This window comes from Nelumbo lutea, chromosome 8 (assembly GCF_056320005.1).
Source record: "Nelumbo lutea isolate HS-2025 chromosome 8, American lotus-T2T, whole genome shotgun sequence".
NCBI classification, from domain to species: domain Eukaryota; kingdom Viridiplantae; phylum Streptophyta; class Magnoliopsida; order Proteales; family Nelumbonaceae; genus Nelumbo; species Nelumbo lutea.
The window spans coordinates 28,499,074-28,520,206 of record NC_142691.1 but is presented as its reverse complement, the minus strand read 5'-3'; the positions used below and the strand labels follow the sequence as shown (position 1 = coordinate 28,520,206).

Below are 21,133 nucleotides of genomic sequence, written 5' to 3'. Positions count from 1 at the left end.
AGTCTAAGCCCCTAATGAACTCCTTTTAAGCACAATGCTCAGTCAAAGAGTTGCCTCCTGTTTTTTAGAAAAGGTAACTATTATATTCAAAAGGGGGGGAGGGGGATGTACATGAGAGGATTTACAAACAAAATCATCAAATCCTCACAACTAAAATATCTCCCCACTTAAGGGGGCAAAGTATTTGCTCTATACAAAAAATTCCTATCCACCCCACATTTAGCCAAAAGATCCACAATTGAGTTCAGCTCCCTTGGAATCCATCTAAAGCCGCAATGCAGAGAAGTTACTTCATAATCTCATTGAGGAAATAACCCAGCCTCCAAGGGCCCTTTTCTGGGTGGGAGGCCCAATTAATAACATTCCTAGAATCCCCCCTCAATGAGAACAGAGTTAAGCTACAGAGATCTAACAATTCTCAGACCTATTACCAATGCTCTGATTTCAGCTTCAGAAGCATATACAGCACCAACTGGGCCACTGTAAACCCAAATCACAGAGCTCTCTCTGTTTAGAATAACTCCCCTGATGCCAGCTGCCAGAGGCTGCCATCAACCCTTAGTAAATAACCTAGATCTGGCCTGGGAGTGCTGGAATGTCCAGGCTGATTGTCAATGTGTGAGGAATGTATAATCTCTATTAAACCCCTTTCAAGATCAGCATATCTGAAACCTTTGAACTAACCAGAGCAGAGGAGCCAAGAAAAATGCAAGAAAAAATTCTTTCTCTAATGGCTTCCGTCCTAGCAAACTTCTTGTCAAAATTCTCTTGTTTTATTCATCCCAAATACACCACATAACAGCATGAGTTAAGGCTCTCCAAAAGATTTTACCTCTAGAACCCATATTACAAGAAGGCCACTGATTAAAGAAATTTGCAACACTACTGGGAGGAGCCCAATAGAAACTAGAACCAAACACCAAGTCAAGGAAGAATTGCCAAAGAGAGTGAGCCACCTCACAATTAATTAGAAAGTGACTAGTCGATTCACCATCATTCATGCACCTGACACAAATGTGAGGAGAGAGAGAATAAGATCCAAATCTTCTAATCTGTTGAGGAGAGAGAGAATAAGATTCAGACCGCCTCCCAAATAAAAGATGAGACTTTGAGAGGTACCACACAAGGCCAAATTCTGTTGACCAAGAAGGCAGGAAAGGCTCCCAAAGTAAGGTGGGTGAAAAAGGATTTAGTGGAGAAAATGCCATTGGGAGATAAAGAGCAGATACATTTATCAGGGAGGTGAGAAGAGAGAAAGACTTCATTTAATGAGAGGAGAAGGGAGGAGACTTCTTGGGCTTCAATGTCAGTCAGAGCTCTACGGAAGTTGAAATTAAAGGACACACCTTGGTTATCTCTAACTAGGACATCACAAACTAGAATGTCTTTGTCCAAGGATAGGCTGAAAATATTAGGAGAGGTAACAGACAGAGGTTGATGACCCCACCAAGTATCAGTCCAAAATCTGATATGGTTACAATTCCAATTCTAACTCTTACTAAGAGGGAAAAGAGAAGAAGGACTTGCATAATACCTTTCCAAGGATTGGTTAAAGAAAATCCGTTTGTTACATTGTTGCCGTCCCACCTGTTATTAGTCCTTCCAAAGGCCCAGAGAATATCTTGCTCCAAGGAGAAGCGCCATAACCATTTCCCGAGAAGAGCAACATTTCTTTCTACCAAGTGTCCAAAACCCAAGCCTCCATCCCTTTCAGGTTTGCAAACAATATCCCAATTAATTATGTACTCCTTTTTTTCTCCCCCTCTCCCCCAAAGGAAATCACGTTGCAGTTTTTCAAGAAGAGATCTCACTTTAGTTGGCATCTTAAAAATAGAAAGAAAGAAAATTGGCAAGTTGGAGAGAGAGGATTTGATGAGAATGAGTCTGCCCCCTTTCGAGAGGTAGTTCCTTTTCCAAGAACCCAACCTTTTTTCGCATTTTTCAATCATAGGATCTCAGAAAGCGGGAGAAAAGGGGCTTCCCCCCAAAGGCAAGCCAAGGTTGAATAAAGGTCACTTCTCAACCTTACACCCCAGGCTTTCTTTAAAAGTGTTCAGCTTTCTTTGGGGAATACGAATGCCTACAATGCTGCTCTTAGCTAAGTTGGCTCTTAAACCCGTAACAGCCTCAAAGCATTTGAGAATTTTCTTCAAATTTCTGAAATGAAATATGTCACCTTAAAAAGAATTATGTCATTGGCATAAAATAAATGGGAAATCTGGATCTTCTCTCTACCTACTATGAAACCCTTTAATAAATTGCTATTTGAGACGGACTCAAGGAGAAAGTCTAGTAAATCTACTACCAAAGTAAACAGAAGTGGGGAGAGAGGATAACCTTGTCTTAGCCCTCTAGAGACTTTAAAAAAGCCTTGGGGGTGGGGGGTCTCCATTGATGGGGACTGAGAACCAAGTAGATTGAACACAGCCTTTCATCTATCTAATCCATTTATCCCCAAATCCTTTAAGTCTTAAGATATTCCAAAGACACTGCCAGTACACTCAGTCATAAGCCTTTTCTAGATCAATTTTGCAGAGCACACCTTATTTTCTTTTTTGTTTTCAATCTACTACTACTTCATTGGCAGTCAGGATCCCATCCACAATTTGTCTACCTCCGATGAAAGCACTTAGAGAGAAATCCACCACATCTCCAATTACTTCCTTCAGCCAATTAGCTGAGGCTTTGGCCAGAATTTTATATAAGTTGCTGAGAAGACTGATTGATCTATAGTCTTTAATCTCAATCGCACCAACTTTTTTAGGAATGAGCATAATGAAAGTGGAGTTATTGCCTCGACTTAACTTCGCAAATCTATGGAAATCAGCAAATACCTTCACCAAATCCAGCTTGACAATATCCCAGCACTGATAAAAGATCAAAGAGAAACCGTCAGGGCCAGGGGCTTATCTTCATCAAGGCTAAAAACTGCCTCTTTAATCTCCTCTTCACTGAAATCTCTCCCAAGCCAAGACCTTTTATCATCCAAGAACTTAGGACCAGTAGTTCGTACAGTCGGTGGCATCCCTATATGTTTCTAATGCATGTTGGTGTGCCTCAAATTTAAAGGAATTTTGGTGTAGGTTTCATGGTAGGTTGAAGCTGCTTGAGACATTTTTGGGTTTTCCATATGAAAGTTGGCAAAAATTCCAGATCTGGGGTTTAGGGTTTGTATCCTCGTATGGTGGGTTGGCTGCCTTTAAAAGCTCTTGTGTTTGAATCATGGGGAATTTCTGAGACTGCAAGAAGTGGTTCCCAATTTTTTGGAGCCCTAAAATATTTTTGAGAATTTTTTTCCTCCACTGCTTTACTGCCAACACCTATTTTTTCCCTTGTTTTATTGCTGTAACCCATGTTCAACCTTGTGGGAAAGGGTTTTTGGTGCTCAGCTAGTATTGGGATACTGTGGTGTTAGTGAGAGAGATTGTTTTGGAGAGGTTGTTTTGGAGGGATTGTCGGTGAGAAAGATTGTCTATGTGCCTACCTATGTCCTCCTGGGAGGTAATGATAATGTTGGAGGACAAATTACTTTTATAAAACTTGATGGAACAAATTTCCTTGAATGGTCCCAATCATCTAAGCTTACAATCAATGGAACAGGTAAGTTTGGGTTTATTACTGGCAAAGAAGCTAAACCAAAGCCTAAAGATCCAAATTATTCCAAATGGGAGCAAGATAATCTGTTGGTTATGTCATGGATTGTATGCTCTATGCAGCTACACACCGACCGCAACTATATGTTCCTTTCAATAGCCAAGGATATTTGGGACAGGTTAACTGCCACTTATTCTCAAGATAAAAACACTGCTAGAATCTATCAGTTGCGAAGAGAAGCATGTAATATGCATTAGGGGGAGAGGTCAATGGCAATTTATTTCTCTTCCTTACAATCAATTTGGGAAGAAATTGATCATTTAGAGGCTTTGGTGTGGAAGGATCATGTTGATGCTGAACAATACAGGAAGTACATTGAGAAAAACCCAGGTTTTATTCCTTGTTGGACTAAATGCTAACTATGACTTCACCAGGAAACACATCCTTAGTGTTGATACCTTGTTACTCTCCACAACATATTCTCTTGTGCAAAATGAAGAGAGTTGGAGGAATGCTATGATGCAAGTACCTGCAGACGAACACACTGCCCTTGTGTCCACAAAGCCCAAATAGAGTTCTAGTAAACCTGAAGAGGTATTTTGTGAATATTGCAAGAAGTCGAAACACACCAAGGATAGGTGTTGGAAATTGAATCCCCATCTAAAGCTTGAGAAGTTTAAAATTGGAAAGAAGGAAAATGCTCATGCTGCAACAGGCATTTAGTCATGACACCTCTAATTGATGGAAAAATTGAGATGCATCTTACTCCAATTTGAAAAGAGCGAGTTGCCTACATCTATTGGTTCACATACACCTTCTAGTGCCTTTACAAAATCAGGTATTGCAATTGCATGCCATACCTCATCCCCTAGCTCTTGGATAATTGACAAATGAGCAATGATCATATGACTAGTATGCCTTCCTACTTTACCACTTATAGATTACTTTCGGGGAAAGGTAAGATTACGTTGATGATGGATCTCAAACCCCAATCTCAAGTTTGGGTGAAGTTAAACTTACCAACAACCTTTTGCTGAACTCTATACTTCATGTTCCACAATTGCATAGATATCTTATGTATGTTAGCTCCATTACCAAATCATAATTGTTCTATAACATTCTTTCCATCTCACTGTGTCTTTTAGGATCTAAGAACAGAGAAGACGATTGGAAGTGGACATGAAGCCGATGGAGTTAACTCCATCTTGGGCATGTGTCTTTTGGTTCATTGAAGTTTTTGTTTCTTAGTCTGTTTGAGTCTTTGTCTAGTTCCGATCTGCAATGTGAAGTTTGTCAACTATCAAAACAACGTAGAACCACATATTTTTTCAAGTAACAAAAGAAGTAATATTGCTTTTCATTTAATACATACCGATGTTTGAGGATCTTATTCTATTCCTTGTATGAATGGCTACAAATATTTCATTTTTTTATTGATGACCACTTGCAGTATACTTGGTTGCATTTGATGAAGAGCCAAGATGAAGAAACCTTCGATTGCACAAGGCTTCTTCAGTATGATCAGGATAGAAAAAGAAAGGGTGCCCTTGTGGAGAAGGGTGGTGGTAGGGAAGTACAAGGTGGCGAGGTTTGGGTGGGAAACGAGGGAGGTATCAAATTCCTATGGGGTGAGTGTTTGCAAGGGCATAATGAACTTTATTCAGGACTTCAAAGGCTCAGTTAGTGTTAAAGTTGATGATGGTTCTAGAGTGAAGTTTTGGGAGGATAATTGGAGTGGGGTGAGGAAGTTGTGTGAAATCTGTCCAAGACTCGCCAGATTGGCAGATCATCAGGTCTTAGTAACCCAATACTACGAAGTTAGAGAAGAGAAGGTGTGATCTGGAAACCTAGGTTCAGCAGGCCACTACTTGATTACTAGGAAACCTTTTCTCCGGTAGCCAAAATGAACTCAATTAGAGTTATTATGTCAGATGTTAAAAATGCTTTCCTTAATGGCAACCTTCAAGAAGAGGTTTACATGGATCTTCATCCAAGAGTGAACATCCCTAAAAGTGAAAGAAAGGTTTGTCGTTTGAAGAAATCTCTTTATGGCCTTAAACAGTCACCTAGCGCTTAGTTTAATAGATTTAGAAAGGCAGTCTTGAAAATTGGCTTCACTCAATCTCAAGCTAACTATACCTTGATTATTAGAGAAGAGTAAATGGAAAGGTGACTATGTTGATAGTATATGTCGATGATATTGTTACCATAAGGGATGACGTCTCAAGAATTGCCAAACTAAAGTCTTTCCATGCTACTAAATTTAAAATTAAGGACCTTGGAAATCTCCAGTAAATCTTAGGGATTGAGGTTGCAAAGTCAAAAAGGGAATTAATATTTCTTAGAGGAAATATGTCCTTGATTTGCTTCAGGAAGTAGGAAGATTGCATTGTAAACCAGCTGAAACTCCAATTGATTCCAATCATAAGTTGGGAGTTGATGATGGAGATGCTCGTCTTGACAAAGACGTGTACTAGAGACTTGTTGGTCACCTTCTCTACTTATGTCTTACTAGACCTAATATATAATATGATGTGAGTGTGGCCAATCAATATATGCATAAGCCCAAGATCTTCTCATATGCAAGCAATGAATAGAATACTTGCCTATTTGAAAGGGTGTTCAAGAAAAGGAATGTTGTATATTCTGATCATGGGCATCTCAAGGTTGAGGCCTACTCTGATGTTGATTGGGCGGGTCGTCCTATTGATGATAGACTCTCTACTTTTGACTATTGTACCTTGGTGGGTGGTAATGTTGCATGTTGGAAAAGTAAGAAGCAATCAATTGTGGTCCGATCTAGTGCAAAGGCAGAGTACATAGCTATGGCTCATGGGGTTTCTAAATTGTTACGGTTGAAGAACTTGTTGACAGAAATAGGAATACAAATTCATACTCCAACGATGTTATATTGTGACAACCAAGCTTCCATAAACATAGCCCACAATCCTATTCAACATGACCGTACAAAGAATTTAAGAGGTTGATAGGCACTTCATTGGAGAAAGAGTTGCAAGTGGAGAGATTTATTTACCTTTTGTGAGGTCCGAAGATCAGTTGGCTGATTGTCTTACTAAAGGTGTTCCCAAATCAAAGCTTGACAACAATTTGGACAAGCTAGGCATGACAAATATCTATAGTCAACTTGTGAGGGAGTATTGAGAGTGTAAGGGAATTTCTGTCCTTTTATGTATTTTTGTATTAGGGTGCCTAATCAAGGGCTTCTTTGTAGTTTTATTCATTATGTTTAATAAACAGTAACACACCTAATCTTCTCGACACACCTAAAATATATCACAAAGTATATTCTAAGTAAAGAAATCTGTCCAACCTACTATAAACTGCTTTGGCTTGCAAATTCGACCAAGTATACTTTGGCATTAGAAGGGAGGGTTCACTAAAGAAAGGTCCCTGATAAAACAGGAGAACCTTCACATACTTGAAGTAAGACGTCCTCCATTGGATTTCTCTAGGGCAGATCTAGTGACATTGAAATCACCTCCCACACATCAGGGGAGCTAACAATGAGAGCCAACACTAAAAAGCTCATCCCATAAGTTCTCTCTTAATCTAGGGGTGTTTGGAGCATAGATGCCTGTAAAGATCCAGGTGAAATCATTGAACTGATTAGTGAATGATGGAGGCCCATCACAAGGCCCATCTCATCCCTAGGGGCGGCAGCTCCTAGGATAAGGTCAAGAATTCAAGATAAGTCAAGAATTCAAGATCCATCAAGAATTCAAGAATTCAAGACTCATCAAGAATTCAAAACTCATCAAGAATTCAAAGAATCCAAGACTCATCAAGAATTCAAGAATTCTAGATAATCCAAGATTCATGCATGGATAAGATCAAGGGAGATCGGACGGGGGAGATCTAGTCAAGAAGAGTTCGATCCTATCTACAAGTTTGAGATGTTTAGATCAAATCTAACTTCTTTTCCTAGTTCTTTTACAATTTCCAAATGTATTATAAATACTACTATTTTCCCAAAGTTAAGAATCAAATTTCATACTTCAGATTTTCAGAATTTATTCAAGTTCTCTTCTTCCTATTTTCGCTACATTTTTCTCTCCTAGAGAGATCGGTGTTTTTCGCTAGGTGCTAGCGGACGCCCGGTGCTTGCATAGCCAGCTCCGGTTTTCATTGCTTCCACGCTACGTCAGGTGGTATCAGAGCAGGGAATTCGCCCAATCATGTCCAACCCAGACGGTAGCAGTCGCAACCCACCCCGTGACGGAGATTAGGGGTTCCCAGCTGTTTGGAGAGCAATCGAAAACAGCGTACAGCCACACGTAACATCGAACAGCAGTTGGCATAGGTGACTGAACAATTGCAAACCTTGTTACGGGAGGTTGTCCCACGAATCCGGGAAAATCCACAGCAGATCGCAGGAGACGACCACGATAGACCATCCGTCGCTACTGCGTCCCGACGTCCAGTTCTTGACGACGACAGTGATGATGATTCCGAATTTGGTGGTGCTCCAATTCTTCCCGGCAACGACAGAAACAGTAGAAATTGGCACAATCAAGGTAATTTCAACCCCCGTAGGAATAATGATGAATTTAAACTCAAAGTAGATATTCCTACTTTTAGTGGAGATCTTGGTATAGAGGGACTTCTGGATTGGATCACAGAAGTCGATAGGTTCTTTGATTACATTGAAATACCAGAGAAACGAAGGGTAAAATTAGTAGCTTTCCGATTAAAGGGAGGCGCATCTGTTTGGTGGGAACGGATGAGAGAGACCCGGATGAGAGAAGGAAGGGGTCCTGTTTGAACTTGGAGGCGCATGAAACAATTAATCAGAGGTGGATTTTTACCTCCTGACTATGAACAATATATGTTTGAATCTTATCAGAGGTGTGTGCAGGGTTCTCGTAGTGTTAATGAATATACATCTGAATTTTTTAGGTTAGCTGAAAGAAATCAATTATCTGAAAGTGATAACCAGCAGGCAGCCCGTTATCTAAGCGGTTTAAGACCGTCTATCAGAGATAAAATTGGGGTACAGATGGTTCTTAGTGTGCAGGAAGCAAGGAACCTAGCCTTGAAAGCAGAATTAATGTTCCAGGACAAGGCACGCAGTGATAATTATCGCCGGTACAACGGGAGCGACAACAGACCGGCAACTGTCGACAGGAACAAGTCAGTTCCGGCAGCACAACCTTCTCACCCGGCAAGTACAAGTAACGCCGGTAAGGCTACTACAGGAGGATATACTCGAGGTAATCCTTCCAACCCTCCTAAACCCAGTAATTCTTATGCAAGGCCTGCTCCTATTAAATGTTTTAAATGTAATGAGGTTGGACATAGATCCAGTGACTGTCCCAGGAGGAAGGCAGTTAATATGGTAGAAAGGGAAGAGGAAGAAGATATTGAGGAAGAGGTATATTGTGGACCTAATGGGGAGGATGAAGAGGGTCCATATGAACATGAGGAGTATACTTGTGTGGTAAGAAAATCAATGTTGTCCCAGAAAAATAAGGATACTTCTCAACGGCACAGATTATTTCGTACCAGATGTACTATCAAGGAAAAATTATTTAATTTAATTATTGACAGTGGTAGTCAAGAAAATATTATTTGCTTGGATGTCATCCAACAATTACAGCTGATTCCTGAAAAAACATCCCAACCCATACACAATTGGGTGGATCAAGGAAGGAGGTGGCATACGAGTGGAAGAACGCTGCAAGGTACCTTTTTCAATTGGTAAGTAGCATGATGAAGCATATTGTGATATTGTAGATATGGATGCTTGCCATATTTTGTTAGGGAGGCCTTGGCAATTTGATACAGATGCAAGGCACATGGGTAGGAAGAATACCTACCAACTTGAAAAAGAAGGTACACGTTATACTTTGTTACCCATAGTAGAAAAAAATATTACAAATACTCCAAAGGCACTTGAGAAAAAATTCCTTACATCACCCATCATTAGGCGGAATTTGTTAAAGAATGTAAGGATACTCATGAGATACATTTGTTAGTAGTAAAAGGAGAAGATGTTAATGATGAAAATACAATTCCAACTGAGATACAGGGACTACTGAATGAATTTAATGATGTAGTTCCAGAGGATTTACCAAATGAACTCCCTCCCATGAGAGATATACAGCACCATATTGATTTTGTTCCAGGTGCTAGTCTACCTAACCTCCCACATTACAAGATGAGTCCTAAGGAGAATGAAATTTTACGAGAAAAGGTAGAAGAATTATTGAAAAAGGGACACATTCAAATCAGCATGAGTCCTTGTGCAGTACCTGCCTTATTAACACCTAAGAAGAATGGCAGTTGGAGAATGTGTGTCGACAGCAGGGCCATTAACAAGATCACCATTGGGTACAAATTTCCCATTCCTAGGCTGGACGACATGCTGGACCAACTAAGCGGAGCTGTAGTTTTCTCAAAAATAGATCTCAGGAGTGGATATCATCAAATCAGGATCCGTCCCGGAGATGAATGGAAAACAGCCTTCAAGACTAGGGATGGCTTGTTCGAATGGTTGGTCATGCCCTTTGGACTAACCAATGCACCCAGCACTTTCATGAGACTGATGAACCAGGTATTGCACCCCTTCATTGGTAAATTTGTGGTAGTCTATTTTGATGATATTTTGATATACAGCAAATCTATCACTGAGCATGTGGGACATATTAAGGAGGTCTTGAAAACATTGAGGGAAAATAAATTATATGCTAATTTGAAGAAATGCATCTTTATGAATGATAATTTATTATTCCTGGGATTTATTATAAGCAAGGATGGTGTGAAAGTAGATGAGGAAAAGGTGAAAGCCATTAGGGAGTGGCCGACCCCATCCACTATCACAGATGTCAGGCGATTTTATGGGTTGGCAACCTTCTATAGGCGTTTTATTAAGAATTTTAGTAGTATCATGGCTCCCATTACTGAATGCTTGAAAAAGGGGAAATTTCAATGGGGAGAAGAACAAGAGCAAAGTTTTGCTCTCATAAAAGAAAAGTTATGTACTACTCCTGTTCTTGCCTTACCTGATTTCAATAAATTATTCAAAGTTGAATGTGAAGCCAGTGGAGTTGGCATAGGGACTGTATTGTCTCAAGAGAAAAGACCCATTGCCTTCTTTAGTGAAAAATTATGTGAAGCCAGGAGAAAGTGGTCTACTTATGACAAGGAGTTTTATGCTATGATAAGAGCCTTGAAAACATGGGAACACTATCTAATTGCAAAAGAATTTGTTCTCCATACTGACCACCAGGCCCTAAAATATCTTAGTGGGCAAAAGCAATTAAGAAGTGATTTACATGCCAGATGGTCTGCTTTCCTAGACAAGTTCCCATATAAAATTGTGTATAAGACAGGACAGCAAAATAAAGTGGTTGATGCACTTAGTAGGCGTGTAGCTCTCATCAAGACCCTCAGCGTTGAGATCGTGGGTTTTGAGTGCCTAAAAGACTTATATGCCCGAGATGAAGACTTCCAACAGGTATGGGAGAAATGTGTGAATAAGCAGCCAGCGGAAGACTTCTTTATTTATGACGGGTTCCTTATGAAAGGGGAACAGTTGTGTATCCCTTGCACCTCCCTCCGCGAAAAGATCATAAGGGATTTGCATGGGGGTGGACTAGCAGGACACTTGGGAAGGGACAAAACAATAGAAGCTGTAAGGGGTGATATTACTGGCCAAAATTGAGAAGGGACGTCTCTACCATCGTAAGCAGGTGCTATGTTTGTTAGACAACTAAGGGACAAACCCAAAACACAGGTCTCTACATGCCCCTACCCGTTCCTACTGCTATATGGGAAGACTTGTCCATGGATTTTGTACTAGGCTTACCAAAGACCCAAAGGAACATGGACTCTGTCTTCGTGGTAGTTGATAGGTTCTCAAAAATGGCCCATTTCCTCCCATGCAAGAAAACAACAGATGCATCCGCAACAGCCAAATTATTTTTCAGGGAGATTGTTCGCTTACATAGGGTACCCAAGACCATCACTTCAGATCGTGACACACGGTTCCTCAGTCACTTTTGGATAACCCTGTGGAGGATGTTTGATTCATCACTTAATTTTAGCAGTACAACCCATCCGCAGACAGATGAACAAACAGAAGTGGTAAACCGAACCTTAGGGAATTTAATCCGCAGCATATGCCGGGAAAGGCCAAAACAGTGGGACTTCGCCATTGCCCAGGCTGAGTTCGCCTATAACAATGCAGTGCACAGTTCCACAGGCAGATCCCCATTCTCCATCGTATACATGAAGGTCCCTAACCATGCACTGGACTTAGTGAAGCTACCCAGAGTACCCAGCGCAAATATCTCAGCAGAACAGAAGGCAGAACAAATCCAGTCCGTCCAAGAAGCCGTGAAGCAGAAGCTAGAGCAATCCAACGCCAAGTACAAGATGGCCGCAGACAAGCACCGCCGACCTCAAGTGTTTGATGTAGGTGGTGAGGTTATGGTCTTCTTAAGGAAGGAAAGGATTCCCGTAGGTACTTACAACAAGTTGAAGCCTCGGAAGTATGGTCCATATAAGATCGTGAAGAAGATTAATGACAATGCCTATGTAGTAGATTTACCAGATCATATGGGTATGTCCAGGACCTTCAACGTTGCTGACCTTCATCGGTACCTGCCGGAAATAACACTCGCCTACCCTAGTTACGACTCAGGGTCGAGTTCTCTCCAAGTGGGGGAGAATGATGGAGGCCCATCACAAGGCCCATCTCATCCCTAGGGGCGGCAGCTCCTAGGATAAGGTCAAGAATTCAAGATAAGTCAAGAATTCAAGATCCATCAAGAATTCAAGAATTCAAGACTCATCAAGAATTCAAGACTCATCAAGAATCCAAAACTCATCAAGAATTCAAAGAATCCAAGACTCATCAAGAATTCAAGAATTCTAGATAATCCAAGATTCATGCATGGATAAGATCAAGGGAGATCGGACGGGAGAGATCTAGTCAAGAAGAGTTCGATCCTATCTACAAGTTTGAGATGTTTAGATCAAATCTAATTTCTTTTCCTAGTTCTTTTACAATTTCCAAATGTATTATAAATACTGCTATTTTCCCAAAGTTAAGAATCAAATTTCATACTTCAGATTTTCAGAATTTATTCAAGTTCTCTTCTTCCTATTTTCGCTACATTTTTCTCTCTCCTAGAGAGATCGGTGTTTTTCGCTAGGTGCTAGCGGACGCCCAGTGCTTGCATAGCCAGCTCCGGTTTTTATTGCTTCCACGCTGCGTCAGTGAAGAGGATGGAAAGAGAATGACTTCATTTACCTTCTTTCTACCAGCCTCACTCTGAACTCCGTTTTTCCATTTTAAATCACTCTGGAGTTTCTTCAATTCTCTAACGGATCTAGGCTTTAAAGAATTGCCTTCCTCTCCTAAAAACTTTTCTGTATTCATTCTTTCCTTTCTTGTCCACCAATGAAATTCCCAAAACCTCTGCTACCTTATCTGAATCCATTTCTGAACCATCCTTACAATTATTTCTATCAACCTCTTGGGTCTGGGCTTCCAGGGATGGTGTCAATGTAGATATGGGAGGAACATCAACAGGATAGCCAGAACCTGTGACAAGATTAGGGGGGCAACCAAAAGACGAGTGGCAAGGCAAACATTCAAGAGAAGGAGAAAAGAAGACAGTTCTAAAAAAGACAAATCAAAACAGTTCAAGGAAACAAAAAAGAGATTATATCAACACTAGTTCAAGACAAAAACAATCACACCTGCAATCTCAACATCCAGGACTGGGGTCTCGGGAGTCACCTGGATGCTACAACTCTAATGATCAAGAGACTATATCAAACAAAAAAGAAGACATAGTACTAAGAAAGAATAAGAAAAGAAGATGGACATGATGGACATCAGACAAAAACAACATGACTCCATTCCATGTTATGTGATATACATGCTAAACATGGCAAAGAGAACTCAATATGCATCCTTTCCCTGTTAACCTTGCTAACCCATCTGAAATGGTATTTAGATCCCTAAGAATCCACCTCAATACTGTCATGCAAGAATCAAAAATATTTCTGATCTCATTCAACTTATTTTGAAGTATCCATGGACCTCTCCCAAATAGAAGGTCTTGAGAAGAAATAGAGATCACTCTCAACCCTACCAAACCCATTGCACCAAGTAACATACCTTAAAATATTGCTATGGTTCCTCTCTATCCGTGGGCCCTGACATTTTTTTTTTCAATATGGGCCCTGATTATACTAAAAAGAAGATACAAAAGGATTCTATGACTAGTGAATAAATCCTTTAGCTGCCAAAACCTGAGCAATCATTTAGGTTCCTGGGGAATTACCAAAGATCATATAGTGACCTAAAATGATTTAAAATAAAAGTAAAACTGTAAATACAGAGTACATATGGGAGGAAGCCAAGAATGAAGAAGAAAAAGACACAGAAGAAAACAAAAGAAGCATCAAAGGAAAAGACCAAACCCGCAACACCCAATCCATACAGCATCTGTAACACAAAAATCCCTAGTTCAAGACAAATTAAAACTATCCACCTAGACCCAACCAAAACAATCACAACTGCAATAGCTTCCCAACCAACCCAGCAAGGAAAAGAAAAAGAAGCAAACTTAATAACCCCTCCCCAATGATTGGTCCACTTTCTGTTTTTTTTTTTTTTTTTTTGTTTTCCTTGAAGAATAACAGAATATTTTATATCAAACTTTTTGAAGAGTACACCCATAAAATTGTTAGCCTCATCTAATGAACAAGGCCTTTACAACAACATAATCAATAAACAAACAGAAGCACAGAATCCAATGAGCAAACCAACAAAAATATAAGTCTAGCCCCAACCCTTAAGTCTTCCCCCAACCAATTTACAATGTGGCCAGAAAATGTGGTCTCTATATGCATCCTGTTTTGCAAGATGGTCAGCTATGTTGTTTGCCAATCTATGAACCCACTGTATCTTCAATTGCATGTTCCTTGTGAACCATTTAAATTGTTTTAATTTAATTTTTGAACTCCCACAAAACTTTCTCTTAATTCAGTAACCATCTTATCAGAGTCTTAGAGTCTCCAGCAGCAAGTTTTTCCACCCCCAATTCCTTAGCTTTTTGCACCCACCCCATACACTGCTGCCATCAGTTCTGCTCTCATGTAGTCTCCAACCCCAATCGGTCCTAAGAACAATGCACGAATCTCCCCCTTTCATTCCTAAGAACTCCTGTACCTGAGGGTCCCAGGTTTCCAAAACAGCTGCCATCAAAATTTAACACCTTCAGTCACCAAATTCTGCATTTCTGCTAGCAGCAACTCCAATTCTGACTCCTAGCCATGAACTTGGCATCTAGACATCACCTCACAAGCATAAGCATCTTCTTTGTCAAAGGAAGGACAAATGCCAGAAAAAGTGCAACATCATTTCATCCCAATCATTGCATAGAGAACATGAAGTACAGACAATTTTCCTCCCCAAGATTGACTATCCATTATCAATATTTTATGAAGGACTAAAACAAGAGGTTTCAAGATAAGTAAAGACTAACAATGGGAGAGGGAATCAGGGCACAATCAAGACTTGGGAGCAGGCTCCATGTGATATCTTTTATTACATTTTTTTTATCATAACAAAGGAGAGATTTAAGAGAATGTCACCCAAAAAATTAAAGTGGGATGGGCAAAATGGAGGGATGGATGTAAAGTCTTATGCCACAAAAGAATACCACTCAGGCTCAATGATGAATTTAATAAAATGGCTATAAGGCAGCAATATTATATGCAGTGAAGTGTTAGGAAGTCAAGAAACAACAATGTCCAAAACATGAGTATAGAAATAGAAGCATCACGAGTCGTATATGTGTCAATAAAAATAGCAAACCCATCAAGCAATCGACAGCAAAGAGCAAACCTTTTACGTCAATACAATATAAAATGTTGATTAGCTTCCGATGAAGATAAATTAACTGAAATGCATCTCTCAGTGGACGGTCATCAGCGCTAATTAATAGAATTGAATGCCTCCTAAAGTTATTTTTTTTTATCAATAACAAATGCCTCCTAAATATTGGAATACACCTTCAAGCTTTCCATGAATAGTTTGATTAGAAAAGGATGAAGTGAGACAATCGCACTGAAATTCAATCATTTCTTGCCAAATCAACATACCCAAAAGTAAAAAATGTTGTTATAATCTGATTAGTTTCCAAAGCGGATGAACCCAGAACCATAATCTATGAAAAGAGTGGAAACCAAACACGTACCTCTTTCAACTGTTCATCAGTCAATGCATCCTCGTAAGAGTCACCTTTAGGAGGTGCAACTTCCTCTTCGCCTTCTCCATCACCTTCACCGGCTGTTTGGTAACCTTCAACTTCTTTATTGTTTGTTTCTTCATCTGAAGCAATAGAAGCCTCCTTTCCAGGAGCTCTTGAACTCACAGGGTCGTGTGTTGTTTCCTCTTCAATAACCACCATTTCCTCCAACGGAATTATCTATCAGAAGCTGCTCGTAAAAAAAAAAAAAAAAAGTCGAAGAATGCGAAACGATTATCTCAGCTAATTTCAAGATTAAGAGTTAATAATGCAATACTTCAATTATTTTGACAGATCAATGGTCCTAACAGAAGATAAAAGAAGATCTAATGAAGGAAGAAAAACTTAAAAAATGAAACAAATAAATGATTTTATCAGGGTTCCAAACTTCGTAAACACTTACAGAGAGGCAGGTACCTTTTTCCCTGCTTAAAAATCGTAGAGATCAGGGGACGAAGATGAAGTCTCGTTTTTATACAAATCGGGCCAGGATTTTGGACTTTGGACTGGACTTGAACCTTACTTAAATATGGAATGGTAATGATCGAGGCCTCGAGTTTCGTGTGAGATTGGATTAATTTCAGCCCAACCCAAATCCACCCAACTTAGAACTCCCATTTTTCGTAATATATATAAAAATGATATCATTGTGAATAGGGGTGGGCAAGAAAAATCGAACTGAATCGAAAATTTTGGTTAATCAAATTGATCGGTTTGATTTCAGCTCAGCATTTTTATAAAATTAAAGGTGTCGGTTTAGTTTTAGTTTTCGATATAAAAAAATTGGCAGTTAACCGAATCGATTGATATATATATATCATATAATATATTACTTATTATTTATAAGATAATATTTTATATGTATTTATAATTTTTATTATATATTTATTTATAATATATTTTATAAAAATAAAAAAAAAAACTAAAAATTAACTAATCAAACCGATGATTAACCAAATCGATCGACTTTGATTTAATTTCGGTTATCGATTTTCCAAAAATTAATATTACCGGTTTAGTTTGAAATTTAGGCCCATGGTTCAGGAAACGGTTCATGAGCAGGCCTTAATTAAGAACACTTTATATTATATTTTATATACTTAATATGGGTACATATAGGGCTTTTTACAAAAAATAATAATAATAATAATAAAATTTTATTGATTATCAAAATTAGTCACGTTTTGAAACAAATCACAAAAATAGTGAGCGGGATGAAAGGTTAGTTTTCTTTCACCGAACTACCCCTTATTAAAATTCCTCCCATTCGAGGAGAGCTTGGTGAAGGCAATAAATACAAAAACCTCTCCTAAAGTTTCTAACAATTATAAAAACTTCTCTTATAGTTTCATTTTAATAAATACCTCTCTTAAACTTTTGAGAAATTCAATAAAAACCTCCCTTCTGTGACTTTCCCAAGCAAAAAACGTTTGATTGATCCACCAATTTTTTATACAAATACCCACTCCACACTTTTATAAATAATTTTACAAAAAAATTGCTGAGGTAACCCCCCGTTTTAATTCGACAAAACCTCCTTTCGATACACGTGCCCCACGCATTTGCACTTCCAGTCTTTATTTATCTCCATTCACACCACGAATACTTGATAGTTTGGGTCCTCTCTCCTCTAGGTTTGGGATTTTATACATTATCTGTTTATGGATTGAATTGAGAGGGATGACGACGCTCTCTCTCTCTCTCTCTCAGACACAACAAAGAGTCTCGATTCATCGCTCTCTTCTGTAGTGAGGAAGGAAAGAAAAAAAAAAAACATATTTTTCCCTGTGATTGTGATTCAATGAAAAAGAACCAAATAAAAAACGAAAAGGAAACTGCAGAGGAAAAAATCCCGGTTTTCCAGTCTTTTCCATATCTCTGTTCCCTAACTACCAGCCCAGTATGAAAACAACCAGCAGCCGACCCTGTTCTACCCGGGTTATAAAATCGTAGATCGCATTAGTGCAAACTTCAAACTAAGTTGAGATTTCTCGAATTTAGAAGTTTGAACTTTGAAGTTTCTCCCATCTCACAGTCACAGTATATCCATTCCTACAACACCATGGGCATTCCCACTGGTTTTCTCTTTTTTTAAACACCTAACTACAAGTCTATAATCAAGATGAATTCGAATCCATTTTCTTATCTTTGATAATTGAATAATTAATTCTGGGTCGTCGTTACATGAGCTTACTTGAAAACCAGAAGAGCTGGAAAACTCAACTATAACTAAACATATTTTCTTGGGTGTTGTTTTCAGTCTTATTTCTCATGCAGATGCAGTCTTATTTCTCATGGAAATTAAAACTGAACTCCGTTTCTAGAGAGAGAAGGGTTGAAGGAGTGATCAAAAGAAGCAAAGCGATGTCATTAGTTGGGATGGATTGTTAGAAAGAAAGGGAAAGGATGAAATGGCTGAAATCGTTTGTTTTGTCCTTACATGACAAATGGTGTATCTAGATGGTGGTTACACAAAATCGACTTATTGACGTAGAACCAGATGGAAGCCACTGAGCTTTGGCTTGGTGAAGAAGCATTAGTGAATGATGAAGCATCCTTTGCAACAGTAGACTCAGCAACAGCCTCCCATCTCTTAGAATTGCTACAACAGACGGTCATTTCGAACACTTCTGCTGAAATTTACAATTGTAAACACACTTTAGAATTGCTACAACACTGCACTATCTGTCTCGCTATGGGTAGCCAAAGACGCCTTCTCCCCTCCTCTTTTGTATTATTTCCTGCTTTGATTCTATTATTTGTGTTGAACCATGCAGATGCAGTCGACTTCTCCGCCCTACTCAAAGACGCCTTTGAGAGGGGATTTTAGTTGCAAAACCATGTAGATGCCGGCAGATGATATGTATATATAGAGGCAGGAATAGAGCTTTGATAATATGTATTGCGAGATAATATAGCATCGTAGGTTGTCAAATGGGCGTCGTTTATGCTCTGACAATTATTCAGGGGCAATTTCGTAACATTAACTGTCCAGGAAAGTGACGGAAGGGAGGTTTTTGTTGATTTTGTTTTTTAACTTTAGGGGAGGTTTTTGTTAAAGTAAAATTATAGGGGAGGTTTTTATGATTGCCATAAACTTTAAGGCAGGTTTTTATATTTTACCCTTTAATTAATTAATAAATTTAAATTCAAATCTTAAAATTGAATAAGTTTTAAAATATTAATAAAATTTTTAATTTTATTAATAATTAATAAAAAAACAACAAAGTTCATCTAACCAAAAAATAATACTTGGATTGGGTTCAAACCATTACAACCCAATTGGAAATGTCACAAGATTCCATACGCATTGTCTAACATAAAGCCTAGAAATAATAAATAAATAAATCAAGTGTTGTTAACCAAAATTATTTTATATAGTCTTTCAAATTTACCCTTTTAAAAAGATTAGGATAAAAAAAATACAAGAAAGCTAGGAAACCTTTATATATTATCAACTTAATAATCAATTCAGGTCTTAATTCGTTTGGAGCAAGCAAGAACTGGAATCAATATAATCAATTCAATCAAATCAGTTTGGTTGGGTAAAATTGACCCATTGACAACCAAAGCTAATATACTTGCATACACAGCTTGCCCCACCCTGAATGGGGCAAGCTTTTCTTGATCTGAAATAAGGACGAGAAAATGTTGTTTGCCCCAAAACCCAATGGTAAATTAATAAAAGTCCCTAGGTTTAATATTAATTTTTAAAATACCTCTAATCTTTTCCAAAATTCTTAAAATCCTAGAATCCCATAATTTCGTTTGTAAATTACTCCCAAATTGTCATAACCCAATTCTTAAAATACCCCTAAATTTTCATTATCCTCTTTTTAAAATGTTCTTGAATTAGATTATTTTTAGGTGATTGCTTCAGGGTGGAAAACTTCAAGGATCCCCCATCCCTAATGAGGAGTAAGTGGCTTACCCAGAACTTGCCACACCATCGGGGATGGGATAGAATATCTTGGCTACAGGGTGGGGACAGGAAAGGGGTGCCCCACCCCCAACCCACCCCATTGCCATTCCTATTCATTGGTGGATTTTAATTGGTCAAAGCTCTTCTCCTACCATGTCTTTTGGGCATCATAGATTTTCCCAATATATTAAGCCTGTGGAATGGGGCTTGCCTTAGGTCCATTATTTAAATGGGTAGATGATAGTGTTCTACATAACATACCCTGAGTTTTCTTAAATTAACTTAAACATACCTAGAATTTTTAACATTGAGTTAAACATACCTTGTGACTCTTATACCTTTTGTTTTCTTTCAAATTCTAAAAAGGAACCAAATGAAAGACACTGTCTACACTACCCTGTCACAATCACACTTAGACCACACAATCTTTCTCTCTCATACCTAACTTCTTCCTTATGGTGTCTAAAGTCTAAACTCACTGCCTCATTCTTGGACTCTGTGACTGTTGAAAAAGCCTAGCAAGCCAATTCCAGCCCATTGGATAGAAGGCCACCGATGACAAGACAGTGAACTTATATACAAGTTTTTAAAAATGAATCGGACAAGGAACCGTTCAAACCGAACAAACTGCCCATTCTGACATAAAAATAAAAACATTAAAAATGTAAAAAATGTAAAAACGATCAAAAACTGTTGTTCGGGTTGATGATTCGATGATTTGACCACCCGAGTTAATGATTTATTGACCAAATTGGATTTTATTTTTATAAAGATGAGAAACGTTATTTAATTGTTTTTTATTTATCTACCCTCACTTTTGAAAGAGTGGTTTGATATGTGGCTAAGCTTTAAGACTTAATTGAGATTGGAGTTGACCACTCTCAACTTCTGTAGAGTGATATGAATTCTGTTTGAAAATGGAAGCAAATCACTTTTCAAATACTATTTCTTTAAAAAATAGGAAGCCACGTGCCTGAATAAGGGGCTTTAGGTTTGACCACAGACTTACCAATACATTCTCTTCCCTTTTTCTCTAGAACTCATATTCATTACTGTATGCTACCAAGAAATACTGAAATAGGAAACCCTACTCAGCTTAAAGGTATCAATTATTTGTGAGATATCATTTTGTGCGGTGACATGCTTTGAAGCTGCAAATTGCCGATGAAAATTTATATTGTGGCATTTTGTAATTTGTATAGACTTAGTTTCTGTGACCGCAGATGGCAATGGTCACATATTCCCCCAAATCAAGTACCCTGGCATATTGTTATTCCACAGAAATTGGTTTTATTTGCATGTTCTGTGTGGGAATGCTCTTTTCCTT

General features: G+C 38.6%; 1 protein-coding gene across 2 annotated transcripts in view; it reads right to left on the bottom strand.

Annotated features, from left to right (window-relative positions):
* Nucleotides 1-16,491, bottom strand: part of LOC148843608 (uncharacterized) — a 55,400-nt gene extending 38,909 nt beyond the window's left edge. The window contains exons 1-2 of one of the 2 annotated variants that reach the window (XM_088959012.1): nt 16,302-16,491; nt 15,834-16,074 (exon numbers count right to left, since the gene is read on the bottom strand). In XM_088959012.1, the coding sequence (XP_088815138.1) occupies nt 15,834-16,046 (213 nt within the window). In that variant the 5' untranslated portion in view covers nt 16,047-16,074; nt 16,302-16,491. Of the gene's footprint in view, nt 1-15,833; nt 16,075-16,287 lie in introns of both variants that reach the window. The other variant, XM_088959011.1, reaches the window with a different exon arrangement.
* Between the last annotated feature and the right edge of the window lie 4,642 nt (nt 16,492-21,133).